At 39.8% G+C, this 18,651-nt stretch overlaps 1 protein-coding gene across 6 annotated transcripts in view; it reads right to left on the bottom strand.

Annotated features, from left to right (window-relative positions):
- Positions 1-18,651, bottom strand: part of APP (amyloid beta (A4) precursor protein) — a 188,062-nt gene that overhangs the window by 38,731 nt on the left and 130,680 nt on the right. For all 6 annotated transcript variants that reach the window (XM_009894907.1, XM_009894905.1, XM_009894906.1 and 3 more), the window contains 2 exons: positions 16,367-16,495; positions 14,141-14,240 (listed from right to left, as the gene is read on the bottom strand). In XM_009894907.1, coding sequence (XP_009893209.1) covers positions 14,141-14,240; positions 16,367-16,495 — 229 coding nt within the window. The remainder of the gene's footprint in view (positions 1-14,140; positions 14,241-16,366; positions 16,496-18,651) is intronic.

The raw sequence follows: 18,651 nt of genomic DNA, 5'->3' as shown, positions 1-18,651 counted from the left end.
TATTTTCTGTCCTTTAGAGTCATCACCACTAGGGCAAGAGTAAGTAGCAGCAGTAGTTTTTCAGATTTCAGAAATTTCTTATGTGTATGAAAATCTTGGTCCATAAGGTGAAAAGACTATTCCTTTTTCAAATTCTCAGAAACTGAACATTTAAGGTATTATGTAACAGCTGACTTAAGAAATTTTCCCTAGAAGTTAGTAGAAGAATAACCACTCCATAGCCTTAGACAATACCCTATTGCCTGAGAACCAAACTTTAGAAGAAATACACCTCTGAACTTAAGAATAGCTGCAATATTTAGAAGCATACTAAAAAGAAAATGCTTCTAATATATTTAGAGAAAAAAATAATCACAACTTTATCCCTTTCATTTCTTTTCCATTTCTTGCTGCTTCTGCTCTTTTAGTGTATGTGGACTTCTGTTTCCCAGATAAAACCAACCCAAGCAAGTCTCCTCCTGTAAACAGGTACATGTAATAATGTCTTAGTTAGATTTGCCTTGCAGACTGTTTGACTTAAATTATAAAAAAAAAACCAAAACAAACCCAAAACTGAAGATGTTTAACTTAGATACAGATCAATTGTCCTTTTGCAGGTAGATCATGCTGTAACAAGCTTTCTGGTAGTGAACAGTCTTCAAAGCACGAGAAAGCTTGGAAGATCCAACCCAGGAAAACATTTATTGCCACATAATGATTAACTTCAATATGACCTAGGTGTCTTTTTCATTAGGGATGGACTTCAACACAAATTTAGTTTTGCACATGGCTGTGCAATTGCAGAGAGCTTTGGGTAAAGGGTCATGAGAAATTCCACACCACTTCAAGGAAGAACCGGCATCATCCACTCCCATTTTTACAGCCTGCTATAAAACTCAGGGTCTTGAAATTTTGTCTACTTTTGTAAGAAGGCTGCTATGACACTCTTTACCTTCAGTACAAGAATATTATAATTACTACAGACCCTTAGCTACATGACAGCTACATAAATTAGTTATTAACTAAAATTAAATATCAATATATGGCTACAGATGTGTACACATTTATAATTCTTTTAATATTTAACAGCCAGTCATCTGATTAATGACTGCATTTCCCCTTGAGTTCAAAGCAGGGAGTATTAAATGAAGTTTGTGGGATAAAGTCAGCCCCAAACCAGAAGCTTGTATTATCTCTGAAAAAGAGTTACTAACTAGGAATTAAAGATTCTGCTGTTCCCTTTCACAACTTCAAGCCTTTTTGTCCATTTCTGTGGTCTCCTTCCCTTCCTCTCATCCCCTTCCCATTCAATTTGGTTAAATTAATAATATTGTCTTGGAAAAATAATTCTCCATTTGTAGCCTCAAAAGCTCTGGATTAAAACGCAGAAAAATCCTACTTCCATGTTACGGCAATCTTTCGGGTAAAAATTTGGAATGAAACATAGCTTTCTGTACCAGCATGTGAAAGTTCCTCTCCAGTAAGACAATGGCAAACTAATATCAAGGTATACAAGGAAATATTAAAAAATGCTTCGAGAAAAAATTTAATTGAAACTCTATACTGTAATCAAGAACATACCTTGCATGTAATCATCCTGATCTACATGAGGCACTCTGACAAATTCCCAAGGTTTAAATTTAACTCCACATTTAACTCCAAATTAACATAGAGTTAAGTGTCTCAAAATAGGCTGAACAGTCTAAATTAAAACAAATAAACAGCCCCCCCAGTCATCACTGACATTTCTGCCAGATGAATCAGCATTCATTATTCCCCCTCAGTCTTGTGTGAAGTAGAAAAAGCCAAGTACATTTCCATCCCAAATAAGTAGGTTAGACGTCTTATAAGTGAAACTGCCCTGCAAAAAAAACATTTATATGAAAAACTGCTATGGACTTCTATTATCTTATTTTCTGAAAATAACTATTTACTTACTTTTACTTGTTTATAAATTATTTATCGGTCTTATTTACTGATAAAAATGACCAGATTTATTTGCCAACCTTGTAATACGCAGTAAAACAAAAAACTGCAGTAGAACCTAAAACTCTGCCACTCTCTAACACCTGAGAAACGTCAGTTACCCATAATTTTCTATAAATACTTCTAGAGGTCAGAATAGGAATCCCACAACAATTTTTGATGTGTACTGAACTCGGAGGTAGCTTAGGAATCACTAAATAATCCATAAAAATATTTAAATCTGAACGTTAATTTGTTGCATCTGATGCCCTTGGTCAAAAGAGAACATTTTCGATTTGACTCACTTATAATAGTTTAAATCAGAATTCACAAAAACTGAATGTGCATCTGCTCCAGATAAAATATATTTTGCCTATTTACTAACTGCAGTTTTAGCATTTGATAGGCCAAATGTATCCTGGGTTGTCTGAGTATTCTAAAGAGATGCACTTACTAAATTTAACGAATATATCCATTAAGTGGGATATGGCCTATTCTGATGGCTTTTATGCCATTTTTCATGTGGATGATCTAATAACAGGAATCAGAACAGTGAAAGGACTGGAACCCTGCCTAGGTAGCACTATTCAGAATACATTTTTCAATTAAACTGGGCATACGAGAATCACACAGCAGGAGAAAGCTGCACTGATGAAAGATTGCTTCATTTGTAATCCCACGTGCATGGGAACTGACTGTTAGGAGATTACTGAAACGTTTCCATCAATCCAGCCGTTCTGTAAGATCACATATCCTCAGTAATTCTCTTCCCTTTTATTCCCGATAGTAAGAGCTTGCCTATTGAGAGTATGTCAGATACTCTTGGCCATAATAAGCGCCTGTGAATTTTCACTCTGCACATCTGAAGACAAAGTTATGCTTGAGGAAAGCAAAACTTAGTACATCATTGGCATTAAAGACAATATTTAGCGCTCCCCCCCTGCCCCAGGATACCTGCCCATAGTTAAGTATTTCAGGCTTCATCCCCAGATAACAATTCCAGAGACTGCTCTAGGAAAGACGACTGACTTGATAGCTCTGTAATATATAATATATAAAGCTATAATATATAGCTTGTGCAGACAGTCTGTAGCTGGTTCTCACTGGACACTCGCAATATGCTGGCACATAAGAATTAAGATGATTAATTTGCTTCTTTCACAAGCTAACACTCCCTATTAGGAACATGATCTTTGAGTCAATCACACAGAATGTCACAACTGTGTTTCCAAACCAAGTAACTGGGAAAAGAGAATCCATCATTCAACAGTAAGTATGAAGCGGAAGCTGTTGTAGGAGTGTCTATGCTCCCATGATTTTGGGCTGGTCACCATGGACTCACCAAGGGAAACCATGCTTGACCAATCTGATAGCCTTCTATGACAGCATAACTGGCTGGGTGGATGATGGGAGAGCAGTGGACATTGTCTACCTCGACTTCAGCAAGGCTTTTGACACTGTCTCCCATAACACCCTCATCCGTAAGCCTAGGAAGTGTGGGTTAGATGAGTGGACAGTGAGGTGGATTGAGAACTGGCTGAATGGCAGAGCTCAGAGGGTTGTGATCAGCGGTGAAGAGTCCAGTTGGAGGCTGGTAACTAGCGATGTTCCCCAGGGGTCAGTGTCAGGTCTGGTCTTGTTCAACATATTCATCAAGGACCTGGATGAGGGGACAGAGTGTACCCTCAGCAAGTCTGCTGATGACACAAAACCGGCCAGAGCTGCTGACATACCACAAGGCTGTGCTGCCATGCAGCGAGACCTGGACAGGCTAGAGTGTTGGGCAGAGAGGAAGCTGAAGTTCAACAAGGGCAACTGTAGGGTCTGCACTTAGGGAGGAATGCACTGTACCATGCACTGGTACAGGTTAGGGGCTGACCTGCTGGAAAGCAGCTCTGAAGAGAGGGACCTGGGAGTCCTGGGGGACAACAGAAGCACCATGAGCCAGAAATGTACCCTTGTGGCCAAGAAGGACAATGGTCTCCTGGGGTGCATCATAAAAAGTGTGGCCAGCTGGTCGAGGAAGGTCATCCTCCCCCTCTACTCCGCCCTGGTGAGGCCACATCTGGAGTACTGTGTCCAGTTCTAGACTCCCTGGTTCAAGAAGGACAGGGAACTACTGGAGAGAGTCCAGCAGAGGGCTACAAAGATGATCAAGGGAATGAAACACCTCTCTTATGAGGAAGGGCTGAGAGATCCGGGTCTGTTTAGCCTGGAGAAGAGAAGACTGGGAGGGCATCTCATCAATGCTTATAATTAACTAAAGGGCGGGTGTCAAGAAGATGGGGCCAGACTCTTCAGTGGTGCTCAGCAACGGGACAAGGGGCAACGGGCACAAACTGGAACACAGGAAATTCTGTCTCAACACAAGGAACACAGGAAATTCCATCTAAACATGAGGAGGAGCTTCTTTACTTAGAGGGTGACAGAGCACTGGAACAGGCTGCCCAGAGAGGTTGTGGAGTCTCCTTCTCTGGAGATATTCAACACCCACTTGGATGCATTCCTGTGCAACTTGCTCTAGGTGAACCTGGCTTTGGCAGAGGGGTTTGACAAGATGATCTCCGAAGGTCCCTTCCAACCCTAACCGTTCTGTGAAATAGATGTTCATGAACAAATCTGTAACTATGAGGCAATCCTGAACTATGATGCGTTTTAAAATAAAACATACCCAGTATACTAATTTAAAGTAATACCCACACTCCTATATATTCAACATTTTCATACAACTGTAGCCCCTCTACCAGCAGAAACAATGCCCTCTGAGACAGAATTTTTTAGCCTGTTGTCTCCACAGCACCAGAAAGTGACATCTGAAATAACTGGAGAGTTAGAAGAAAATCCTACTCAAATCCACACATCTCCACATATCCAATCAAGCAAGAAAAAATAGGAGATAATACAACCAAGCAAAGTTTAGTGCATTTTTTCTTAATTCTGGGATGAAAATCCTTCGTGCACAAGGTCACCTGTAGAATCCTTCAGAAGCACATTTTAAAAAAGCTGTGAAATGGACACAGTACCAGCCTCAACCTGCTGCTCAAAGTGGCCTCTTGGTCATAAACTTCCTGTGGGACCTGTGGTGGGGATGATAACTTGCCATTTAAAGAAAAGTGTCTATGAAAAAAAATACTTCAGGCTAGTGTAACAGAAAGAATACACAATAGCAACTTCAAGAAGGATCCACCAATACAGGACAGAGTGCTCCAGCCATCAGATCCTGAAGAAAATCAAGGCAACACCTTTAACCCCCCCCTCCTAAAGGATGAAATATTTAGAATGAAAGAAAATATTTAGAAATGAAATATCCACTGAAATAGCAGATGCCCAGAAAATTAAAAAATTACTGTTTTTATAATCTATGAGTCCATAATTATTATCAGAAGTTCCTGGCTTTCAGTTCTAACGCTTGCATCATGAAACCAGATTTACTTAAAGGTGCAAGTGAAACAGAACAGTGTTTTTCAAATCAGAGAAAAAATATTCTCTTACTAAAATTCGTAAGACCTTTTTATTCTGGTGAAATTTCTGAAAAGCAGATGTAAAACAAGATGCCTGATATCTTTCCCTGACGAAAAAGCCACCCCAATCCAAAGTCATGTGAAGCCATTTATCCTTTTCACAATATCTGTAAGATCTGGAGGAAGCTAGCTCTTTTACTGACTAAAGTCATGTTCACAATATTTATGAGATTAAAAGAGGGCTTGCGCACACAAAAATCAGGATTCATATCTTTTCTGAAGAACATTAGTGCCAATGACAAGACACAATAGACCATTTAGCTACAAAAGATGGGGAGGATATAGTATACTACGAATGAAAGCATTTGAGAACATCAATGTCAGTGAAGTGCTTTTATACCTATTGTAATCACCTACTATTCTCTGCCTAATTTTCTATGACAGTTAGATAATCTGGACAGAAAATAAGAGATGTTTAGAAAAGGAAAATGTTGGACCTATTTCCAGGATTTTTTTCCTTCTCTCCTAAGCTGCAGCAAAAGACGTATTTTACTAGCAGACAGAGCTAAGTCTCCAACCTGGAGAAGTAACTGGGGTTCTTCAGCTCTTCCATGCTCCTGAATGGCGTGCAGAACTTACAAAGCATCAGCAACACGTAACTGTTATTCCAGCTGGCAACTGCCTTTGCCTATCAAAATATAACACACTAAGGGAGGACAGCTAGTTCAACAAGAAGTGCAAAGTTCTGCACCTGGAAAAGAACAACGTCATGCACCAATATATGCTGGGGGCTGAGCAGATGGAAAGCAGCTTGGCAGAAAAGAACCTGGCGCTCCTGGTGGACATCAAGTTGAGCATGAGCCATAAATGTGCCCTTGCTGCAAAGAAGGTTAATGGTATCCTGGACTGCATTAGGCAAAGCACTGCCAGCAGGTGAAGGGAGGTGATCCTTCCCCTCTACCCAGCACTGGTGAGGCCACACTTGGAGTGCTGTGTCCAGTACTGGGCTCCCCAGTAAAAGAGAGACACGGAGCTACTGGAGAGAGCCCAGTGGAGGGCCATGAAGACGACGAAGGGACTGGAGCATCTCTCCCATGAGGAAAGGCTAAGAAAGCTGTGACTGTTCAGCCTGGAGAAGTGAAGGCTTGCAGGGGAATCAGTGCGTATACACACCTGCAGGGAGGGTGCAAAGCAGACAGAGCTGGCTCTTTCCAGTGGTGCCCAGTGACAGGACCAGAGGAAATGGGCACAAACTGAAGAACAGGAGGTTCCCTCTGAACATCAGGAAACTCTCTTTTACTCTGAGGGTAACTTAACACTGGCAACTGGCTCTGGATGGCCCTGCTTGAGCAAGGATCTTGAACCAGATGACCTCCAGAGGTCCCTTCTAGCCTCAGCCATTCTGTAATTCTGTGACATGGGTTGATTCCTCACATAAACAGAATACATCACCTTGCTGCAACAAATAGCTCAATGGTATCTTACTGAGCTATTCATGGCACTAAAATAATTATCAAAATATTTTACAGAGGTAACAAAGTTGTAAAACTAGTGGCTTAGTAAAGACCATAAGCTTGTGATGATAAAAAAAAACAAAACCAAAAACCCTGAAAAAAAAAATCCTGAAGAGAGTGTGTGTGTGTATATATACATATATAAACTAGCCAAATGCTTTCAAAACCAATGCCGTTGGATGGAAGAGGTCTTAATTGCTTATCAGGCAGTCCACTTGAGCAGCATCATGTCAGTATTTAAGCATACAAAAACTATCTAAATACTGCTGTGTAAAGCTTAACACAGAATTAATTTGCTTTTGTGGGAGAACTCTCTACTATTTTTAACCACTGACCCAGCAAGGTACTTTTTGCTAGAGTTCTAACAAATCACCTATTCAACCGAACGCTATAGGGCTTCAAAGAAGATGATTAAAGGTAAATAACCACTTCACAGAAAATTCAAATTTTTCTTTAGAAAGCTAAGGTTACTGGATATGCACAAATATGTCAAGTCAATTACGGGGAGAAAGCACAGGCATAGTTATTGCTGGAAGTCACTCCAGGGGACCTGTGCAAACATGTGTTCTCTGAAGGCTGTTTTCGACCGCTTGCTCCAGTTGCATTATCCTTCTGGGCAAAGAGAGCAGAGCAGAACAGGAAGAATGGTAAACCTGTATGATACAGCACAGACGCACCAAATGGTCTCTTGAAAACTAGAAGGTAGTTTTTACAGTACCTTAGGGTAATACCTGCACATAATCGTACCACTTCCAGAAAATCTGTTTAAAGTTTACTGAGAAATTTCTGTATGGTATAGATCTACCCATCAAATCTGAATAGAAAAATTGCTGCCAGGGAAAAATGTGCTGGTTTTAAAGAGACGAGGGTGGAAATTCAACACTTATGGTTTGGCAAAGATGACATCCCCTTGTGTCCAAAATTGAAGACGCTCCCGCTCAAGTACTAGCCAAGTGCCTGGGCCAATTTAGAAACGACAATTCCATTGACCTCCAGAATGGCAGAAAGTATAAAATTAACAGGAATTGTCCAACCTTCCTCAGCTACAGATTTTTAGAACTACTGCAGCTGCATACTAGATTTGTGGCTCTTTTCTTTACCCCGAGTAAAACGTTCAACTCCATTTGACTGCTTTAAAAAAAGAAATACTAACTGGAAAGTAGGTATAACCAAGACAGAGGAATTGCTTTTCTTCAGAAAGAACATCTCTAGTTTCCCAGTCCTCAGTGTGCTTCTCTGCACCTCCATCTACTTCTAGAAAGTGCCTGTTTTCAGGCACAACCAAACGGACATCTCCAGTGCCTGTTTTCAAGAACAGTCTGAGCCCATGCTTAGGCTAGCAAGTCATGAAGTAGAACAACACAGTAAATAGGGATGACTGAGACATTTGTTACCAAAATGTACTCTTGTGGGAGCTGAAATGCTCCTGTAGACAGACCCTGGAGGATTTACATTGACTGGATTAAGCAGGTTTGTCAATCAGTTCAAAATCCAACTGTCCTGAAAACAAGCACCACTGACAACAATTCCTCATTTTTCTTCATGCCAGTTCACTGAACTCGGTCTGTCTCAGTACAGATAAATCCTAGAGTGCTTATTCATTTATCCATGCTTCAACATCCCCATTTTCCTTCACCAGAAAAAAAAAATAATTATGGCATTATAACCACCCTGACACATGATCTCAATTGCATCAAGCAATTGCTCCCAGTACTTCTGCCTCTATTGTAAGAGGAAGACTAGAACTGCTTCCCATAAAGCAGACTAGAACTGCCACCTCCATGACCAACAAGCAATTTCAAGAATTTTCTAGTGTAATGTACTGAAAATGAGTCATAAGGTAATTACTCTTCTTACTTGATATGAACTATACTGTATGATCCCATTCCAATACCCTTGGTAACCTTACAACATCCTTTTAACAAGCTATTGACACATATAATACATGTCAACTTCCCTTTATTATTCTGATACCTCAATATGGCAACCCAACTTCAAATAAAGGTGCAGAAATCCTAATCATCGCTTCATGATTTTAAGTATTCTTTTTGAAGGTAGAACTCTTCCCTTCAGCTAAATCTTATGACAGAAAGTACAAGGAAGAGTTACAGAAAGACAAGACACTGAGAAGTCCCACTGCAGTCTGAAAGACATTACTAATTACATATTCAAAACACAACATTTTAAGGGAGCGGAGGAAGAAATCCATCACAAAAGAAATGGCACCAAACAGGACAGATGCAGAATTTGCTTTTGCAAAGCCCGCAAGGATGTGTTTTGGTTTTGCAATATAAATCCCCAAATCACAAGGGTTGTTGTTTTGGACTGCCAGCTTGCAGCAAGCAGCTAATGCCATCAAAATTCCTTAAGAAGGATACCACAGAACGAATGGAGAACAGCATCCTAATTCAACTCATGGCAAGAAATGCAGCCAGGCTGTGGATTCACTACAGGTCAAAATCAGCTAGAAACAAGAAATCAACAATTAGTCTTATAAATGCTGAAAGACCAGAACCAGTTGAGGTAGCACTAACTTTGTCCTCCACAGATACATACAAATATAGGTACCTAATGGTTAAAGAGGAAGTGTTAAAAGAAAGGAAGTCTTCAGACATCTTCGTTCTGCAGCTTGTCCTATATTTAGAGCTTTTTCTAGAAATACTTCAAAAAATTTTCACAGGAAGTTGTGAACCAAATGTCAAAAGGCAAATCACTCTTGCTCAAATTTTGTCATGCTAAGCTGGAGCACACAAATACTTGAAATAGCATATGATCCACAGCACACGCGTGCATTTGAATGCAAGCAGTGATCTGGGGTCTGCTTGTGTTTGTCCTCTCTCCCAGCTATCTAGTTTGAGTGTGGCATCCAGAACATGCTGCAGAAGAACGGGGTAGGCACAATGGAACAAAATAATAAAATAACAATAGTTTGATTTTATTTGTCCAAGGACAGATGAAATCATATTCTTTTGCTTATTGCTCATAACTGAATGTTTCAGAGCTTAGTTACGATACTGCTGCGGTAGGCGGTGCTGAATATTTCATCAGTGGTGGGCTAGAAAACATGGAGCTGAGTATATCAGTTTGGAAACAGAGCAGCAAAGACAGAATTAAAAATTCAGCTCACCGCCTGCCCATTTGACTGATGCACAAAGCTCTGACATAGCTTCTGATTCAGAAGCTGTGCCTGCTGTGCCACTCCCAGCAATAAATTGCCTTTTACATACATGGATAAGCAGTCTAATCAAATAAGGATTTAAAGCAGGATGTGCTCAAAGGAACTTCTGATTTCTCTTAAAGCCTGCCATTGCTCTCTTGGAGCTTTGGTACATATTAAATAGTATATGAAATTTATCAGAGGGAAAAGGTGAGTACAAATACCAAGGTAACCAAATAATCTGCTCACCTACAGTGTGCAAATAAATATCTCTTCTCAGATTTTTTTTGTGCCCCTCTCCTGTCCATGGGGTATATTCATGAGAAACACCACTTAACACCAAGAACTACATCAGTTGCCGTGAGTGACCTGGTTTGTAGCACATTTGCATCACTGCCCCTTGAGAAATCATTCGCAGCCAGAATGCCAAATGGTCTCCTACACAAATGACCTGTTTGTGCTTCCCAAGCTTTGTTGCAACAGTCATGGTCAGACAGACCTCCTTCTGCACCTCTTACTCCAATCCTTCTTCCCCCACCCCAACATGAACAAAAGACAGACAGCAATATTATTCCTTACACATCTGGAATTTGCTGCTATAGTATGTGCCTGTCACCCTAATGGGGTGTTTGCACATTACACATTGGTCAATTGCTTAGCAAAAAATTCTCACTTCATGTAAGTGCTGCTTTCTATCCTTCAGAGTGCCATGGGTCTATATCCTCAAATCAAGACATCTTCTGTTTAAGACAACAGACATGAACTGTTGATGAACACCTGCAGATAAGAACTACAACTCTTAAATTTTACCCCAACTTCCCGCCGCCATCTCTGCTGGAGTTCTGAAAATAACCAGAAGTTTTAAAAGGGCGATTTTAGCATAGAAGCTGGATTTCATATTTTGGATTCTGCACCTATGGCTGTAAACCCTCCTTTTGAGGTAGGAACTTCAAACATATCCTGTATTTTAAAGGAACTTCAAATGTCCAACTGCTGGATTGCGCTTAATCTGATCACCAAGCATTAATTAAAAAATTAATTAAAAAAATCTTCAGATAGTTGAAGAAAATGTTGTCTATGCAGCTGCTATGCTCCAGGAATAACTCTGGATCCTATTTCATGTAATTCAAATTCATTGCTCAGCATAAAGACTTCAAAAATAACAGGCAGAAATTAGAAGTGTGTGCCTCATTTTCAGGTACACATACTTTCCAAGGACCAAACACCACTTATCTCTCACAGATGAACCTTTGGTAGCGGACTGTCAGGAAGACATATGGGAAACTTTAATGTATTTCTAGTTTAGCTTCTAAACTTAATAAAAAAAAATTAAATCCCAAGACTGGAGATTCAAATTTATCAACAGCTAATAATGGAGACACTGTAAAATAGAGCATAATATTTCTAGGAATGAGAAGACCTAGTAAAAAACAGCACCTTATTAGATATTAGAGGAATTAAAACCATGGAACAAATTCACAGGAAACTAGATCTCATTTATTTTGCTGCCCACAGAAGTATTTGTTCAATTTACAGAAAAAAAACTACCTTTGTCAGAGCTGTGCCTTCTAAAGCAAAGATTATTCATCCCTCAAGGTGAAAACTGTTCGTGAAGAACTCCACAGTAAAGCGTGGGAACTAGAAATCAAAAGTATAATGAACAAAAAAACCTGAACTAAAACATTAGCCATCTAACTTGCATCCCAGCCTAAGAGAAGAACTATTTCCAACTATGCTTCCTTACATGCAATTTATTATTCAGACACTGTGTGCGTGAGATGTCCTTACGTAGGTTATTTCTCAACTTTTCCACTGACTCAGACTTTCTAAGTCAATGGTTCTAACAAAAGGTATTTAACGAAACATTTGTCTTTTTAATAAGAGTTGTAATATTTCTTGGGAATGTTACAAAGTGCAATTTCATTAGTATTTTACTTCTCCACAGATCTGCAGCTGTGATAGATTTCCTTTTCCATGGGTTTAGGAAGAGTACAGAGACTAAGAAATTCAGTAATTTCAGAACAGAATTTGAAATAGACTGATCAGTGCTCAAAGCTAGAAGGATGCCGTCTCCTTTACCAGATGGGAATGACCTCAACAAACTTTCAATAAAACCAATACGTAAAACCAAGTATACAGCCAATCTTATCAACAAGAAGCATGCTGATACTGAAAGAGAACAGGCTTTCTTCCCATTACTGAAAACTATTTTATCTAGTGCAGCCCAGATCTGATAGAGCTTTCTTTAATTTTTGCTGCTGGTAACTCCCAGTATAAGACGTACTTTTCATTGCTTTAAATGTTGCAATGCTTTGAAGAATTTTTAGTATACTCAAAATCATCCAAAAATCAAGGTAGGAAAAAAGTACTCAAGAGACTGTGATAGACTTTTTCTTTGAGATATCTTAGCTTCTCTCATCTTATTAGGAAATAATATCCTACTAATTTTAGGCTCTTTTTTTCCCTGAAAATTAGTATTACATTGGAGATTAGGAGACAGATTTTTGTAAACCACTTAGCAGTTAATAGACTTTTGCTCCCATGTTACTTCAAAGCCTCTGAAATTCCCATTCCATTTCAGTATTTAGGAGAGAGAAGAAAATTTAGGAGAATGTCCTCACCAACAAGCATTAACATTACCAAGAACAGAAGGAATTGAAACTTCAAGCAAAAAACCCAAGGGAATGACAGCGGTGCAGAAAGAAAACAAACCGAGCATCTCAAAGATCTAACAGTATCAGCATCTTCTTTGCTACAGAAATGATACTTTCAAGTGATCAATAAGGTGTTTTGTTTTTTTTTCTCCCAAATGACTGTCTACAACTACACACTGAGATTGTTGATTGTGGAGCTCAGAAACACATGGTGAAAGATAATTACCAATTCAGCTATCTTTTTGTATCCTCCCAACCCTTTCACCAACTTCCTGATCTCATCCCCAGCCCTCTCAAGATACCTCACAAGAAGAAACACATCTCCTCCTAACCTGTGCTTTGGGCAAATGAATCCAACACTATTCCCTATTCGTCCCCTCCCTGTGTCCTAAATGCATCCTAATCCTTACCACAATGGCACGTCTCCCTCCCTTGTGTTTTAAAGAAATCAGTAACTTATTTAGTCAGCTGAAGCTGGTTATTTGTGAAACTAAACCATTAACTGCCATTTGGCAGAGTATTACATCTCGTGAAAAAAAAGCTGTTCCAAAGACAATGACCGTCCCACCTCTGGCCTTTGCATTCAACCGTGTATTATTGTTCTTAAAGAAGCAGATTAGCAACATGATGTCCAGAGCTGTGGCTATATCTGAAATTAATAGAGGCTAAATGAAGTTGCCTTGCTGCAACAGCAGCACACAGCAGTCCAACTGCTGTGACGGGCATCTCTCTGTTGCAGCAATGCCACAGCCAAGAGCAGGAACCTAAATGAGAGAAAATACCATTCTCCCTCATGGCTATCTGCTGTGACAGCACCCAAGGAAGTTGCGAACATGGGACTGTTGCTACCTCACTAGTCCACAGCCCAGCCTGTTTGCTGGAAAGAATGGGAGGAGAAGAGATACCCATTTGACCAACTAATCAAGAACTAAACGCACGACCAGTAAGATACTGCCAAGTTGCACTCAGCAACTTCCAGTCAATACTTAGACTCTTCTCAGATGCTTGGATCTGCAACTGATTTTTTAGCTGGGGGATTTTCAAAATGTCTGCATCAGATAATGGACATACTCAACCACAAAAATTAAATATCCAAACTCAGGAACGATTTGCTAAATCTCATTGTCAATAGCTGCTTCCATATAGCATGGAGGCTCCAAATGTAAGTTAACATATTTCAGTGAAAACATTTACAACGATATGATGATGCTACTGCACAGGTTATACAGGATTTGTCTTCCAAGTATTCACTACAATTTAATTTATAATCTAAGAACATTGGCAAGCTTAATTCTCCTATTTTTCAGCTGGCATAGTATATCAATAGGAGAAGTTGCTGTATATTAGCTTTTGGTAGTAATTTCTCATGAGAGAAATATTTCCCTTTTTCTACATTAATAGTTTGCATACCGACTTCATCCTGGATCTCCTCTGCCACAGCAGGCACATTGTAGAGGAAGGAGAGAGACTGGTTCATGCGTTCATATATCACACGTAGATGTGTCATAACCTATGGAAATAAAAGTATTTTAAGGAGGGAAATATTAGTGCTAACTTGACATTATCACAAATTTTATAGGTTACAGAGAGCAAGACAGTTTTCACTTGTGCTAGGTTTAAGATTCCAGTATGCTCTATGTACTGAAGCTGTCAAATCTATTGCAAAATTCACCTCTCTCCTACAGCTGCTACAAAAACAGTGTTCTAGATGCTCTTCCATAGCAACTACCTGAAATTCCATGGGAATGCAATCATTTTAAGCAGGTTTACATTTGCTGTGGGGTAAAGCATGTACATAAGCAGCTATTGTGGCAGAAATCCACAGTCTCATTTACCCTTCAATAACATTTGCATTTGCGCATACCCATAAGTTTCCACATAACACGCAAAGTGAGGCGCAATGACTGCTGCATCAAATCGTTTCAGCTGTCTGGGGTTTTTTTTCTTTTTGTTCGTTTGTTTTTTCTTTATCCTAATATTGCAAAAAGAAACAGCTCTCTGAAAAAAGCTCCAGCTTTCTTGGTAAAAACATTTGCAAACATTCTCAGCTGAAACCAAAAAATATTTCCACCCAGAAGCATTACTGCATTGTCTCATGTGATTACAACTCTATTGCCTCAGGTTCCTGCACAGTGCTATAGGCTGAGTCACGACACCCCAGGATATATGCTCTCCCAGGGTACTCTCCACAAGTATCACCTCTCTTCAGCAGAAAGGGAAATTGAGGTGCATCTTAGAAGACTGACAGGGCAATTAGGCCTAAATAGGAAAATGGCTTGCAGAGAGCTATTTCAAGGAAAAAAAGGGTATTATTACTTCAATTTGAAACACAGTATTTATGCTTTCGAACAAAATATTTTGTTTTCCATTTTTCACTGAAAAAAATTCCCCATCAAGTCCTCCAGCTTACATTCCCCCAACCTTCTGACCAAGTCAAGAAGCAAAGACACTGTAGAAATACTCATTCCCATGATGATACACTAAGCAATACACTGCACTTGTAGCTAAATGTCAGTTTCCATTCTTCACCTGTGCTGTCATACAATGTGTAGTCTGCAAAATTTCACTGGTTTTTGTTATTAAATAATCCAATGTTTTAAAAACTAAAATCTCATATTTATATGCAAAAGCACATGCTTTAATATTTAAGACAAGGGAAAGACAACCATCACTGCAGTAGACTGTTAGAAGTGTGCATTTCTAACTCTAGCAATTTCAAGACAGCATGATCTCAATGTACAAGTCTGGCTAGAAGAGATGTTTGAGAAGTCTAATGCACAAGTTGCGCCATTCAGGGAGGTGTAACGGTTTTTATCTGGCTTTTAGCGATGCCAGTCAGTTCAAAAACCGTGGCTGGAACAGAGCTTCCCATTGCATTCTGCAGAGAGAACAGTGGTAGATTCTGCAGATTAGGGCACACTTCCTTTTACAGCTTATCCATTATCCACAGTTTTAATTGCTGCAAGCTAGCTACATCTTCAGTCTCTCTTTTTTTTTTTTTTTTTTTTTTTTTGCTTTCCCACCCTCCATGATTTACAAAGGCAACATAAAAGCTGTTCCAAAACATACATGTTGAGGACTGCAGTAACATTCAGCAGTTAAAATGCCACGAACTACAGTGCCTATTTTGAAAGAACATGTTAAACTTGAGTGCATTGCAGTAATCACATTTATAGACACCACAAGTACCTCTGCAATGACTATAGAAAGGTTGGTTGCAGTCAGATGGCTACACCACTTCTGGTTCTGCCACTTCAGCTGAGGGAAGTACAATGTGTGTGGTTGTGAAATCTATTACTGACATCCTCCCAGAGGTATTATTTACCAAAGCACTAATAAAGGCTCTGGGCATTAATGCTATGGACGGCTCCTCAGGAAATGTCCACAACCAACTCACTGCCTGGATAGACAGAAAACCTGCTTTGAAGATTGTCTCAGAAGACAAATTATACCCACCCTACTCCTACATCACTTTGCCTTAATCTTCTGTTGGAAAGCAGATTGTTTTTCATTGCATGTAAAGCTGTCCACAGAAAGGTGCCAGTTTTTGGGGTTTTTTTTTAAAAAAAAAGGTTAACAGAAACTTCACAGTGGTTACAAACAAACATGACCCCATTAACCCTCAGTGGAGATTACCTGAGATCTGATTTGGGCAGCTTTCTTTGGGTCTACCATGCGGACGTGTTCAAAGTGTTTGAGAGTATGTTGTCTGTCTTTCTGCTCAGCACGGACGTACTTCTTCAACATGTTGAATACGTGACGAGGCTACAGGGAAGAAATAGGGGGGAAAAAAAAAAAGCAGCATAGTTTAGAACAACACATTTTTAGTTCCTTGCACTGGAAAAAAGCACTTTGGCCAGCTGGTGCCTGCAGGTATCTTCTGAAGGGAGGTCTGACTACTATAAGGAACATCCACGCATTCAATCCATTCAGCAGCATGCACCATTGGAACAGTAGTTGTAGGCAGTAGATACAGTCCTTGGGGAGGGCGTTCAGATTTCCTCCCTAACCACAAGGGCAAGTTTGGCTGTTGCATTTCCTTGTCTAACTTATACTACTGCCCCAACAAGACAGCAAGTGCCACCTTACCATGCCAGTTAAAGCACACCCATCACCAATTTCGTTTGGGCTTTGGTTCCATTCTCTTTATCAGAATCTACTTCTCCTCTCCCCCAACTCAGGAAGCCCCCATGATCCACTCTCACAGTTTTGCAACCTTCACCACCACCAGTCAAATCCCTCCCTGAAGATTCACTGAAACCTGGACTCCACTGGAAGCATTTCAAAGATTCCCCATATACACTCTACTATGCTGAATACTCAACCTGTATCAACATCTGTCAACTACAGTCACACTTTAGCAACAAAAAAGATTACAACTGGTAAGTTTTATCAACAGTAAACGGAAGGCATACATTCAAATTCAAATCAGAAGGTAACCTGCCCAACAGCTGCACGGAAAAATAGGAGAAAGCATTAGTCTATCTAAGCCAAGAAATAATCATCAGACTTCACTGCAACACTTTAAAAAAAAAAGAAAAAAAAATTCAAGACTCTTCTGTTCTGTCACTACTGCTATGCCACCAGGCAAAAAGAAAGAAGAGAGGAACCACTGAGCTGAGGTATGGAAAGTACACATCCAGAACACACAACTGACTGAAAAGCCATAAGAAAAGAGGGCCACCTACTTGATTCTTCTGAAGATACTCAAGCTTGGGTGTCAGATTTTGTAAAAATCTTAGCCTATGTATACATTGCAGGTGATTTTAATTAGTAAAAACTATTAATTACATGCCTTAAGGCATATAATTGAATACATACAAAAGAAAGGCCTGTAGCTAAAGGGACCATGAAAATATACACAGACTGAGGGTAGAGCAGTGAAAACTCAGAAATGCATACTTCTATGTACTTTCCTACTCTATACAATAATACAGTGCCAAAACAGGAAGTGTTCTCTAGCATTCAGCTAAAACATTTATTTTCAACTCAGAGTTTCTGACGGATTCTAGAAATCCACCCCTCGCCCCCTCCAACTCTGCTTGTGCTGTTGTGCTTGTCCATCCCACCTGTATCTGCTGAGCAGTGAAAAGCATAAAGCTGACACAGGTGAGAGGAAAGGAAAAGGTGACCTTACCATGCAGTAGATTAAAGAGTGAGCAGAGGTGGTGAACAGCTGGTCTGGGCACTGGCAGGGATACAGGGAAGAGGGCGGGGAAGTGACAAAATAAGCACTAGAGGCTCTATGCACACGGAAGAACCGTGGGCGAAGTTGAAGCTTTAAGAAGACTTAGACTCACAGACAAATATAGAGCCTAAACTAATTTAACATTTACACAAGAGATGAATACTAAGCTACAAAGCTCGAAGTCTTAAGAATCTCTTCAGCTTAAGAGAAGCAACAGATTTAAAAACGTCTGGGGAAAGTAAACCAAAGGTTTTGTGAAGAAGGTTTGTTGGACAGAGAGATGTGAAGCCATTCCCTGCCAAAGGATTAAACTTAGCGGCTCTGTAACTGAAAATTCATTCATGAGGCAAATAACCCCAAACCCCAAAAGCCAAGCACCCTGGGATCAAGTTGCAAGAAACTGTGGACAAATGTTGGAAAGAAAGTAATCCTCACAACATTATGGCAAAACAAACTGAAATGCCAACTGCAAAGCTTTGTAGGAACAAAGGCTAGAAGACCAGAAAGCTTAACAAGAAAATTTTGAAGACAGAAAAAGTTATTACTTTTCCTGACACTTCAGCTTTCCTTGTCTCCAAGACACATCAAGATAGACGGTTCAGGCAGATTAAAGAGAAAAGGATTAATTTCTATTTCCTCAAGAGATATTCTAATTTAAGTGTCATGTCTAACACCAGAAGGGTATATTTTTTTGGTTTCCCTCAGTATGTTTGTATTCACTGCAATAAGTCAA

Source organism: Charadrius vociferus, unplaced genomic scaffold (assembly GCF_000708025.1).
Source record: "Charadrius vociferus isolate BGI_N301 unplaced genomic scaffold, ASM70802v2 scaffold201, whole genome shotgun sequence".
In the NCBI taxonomy this organism is placed as follows: domain Eukaryota; kingdom Metazoa; phylum Chordata; class Aves; order Charadriiformes; family Charadriidae; genus Charadrius; species Charadrius vociferus.
Note: the sequence above shows the minus strand (reverse complement) of the source record. Positions and strands in the feature narration are given on the sequence as shown.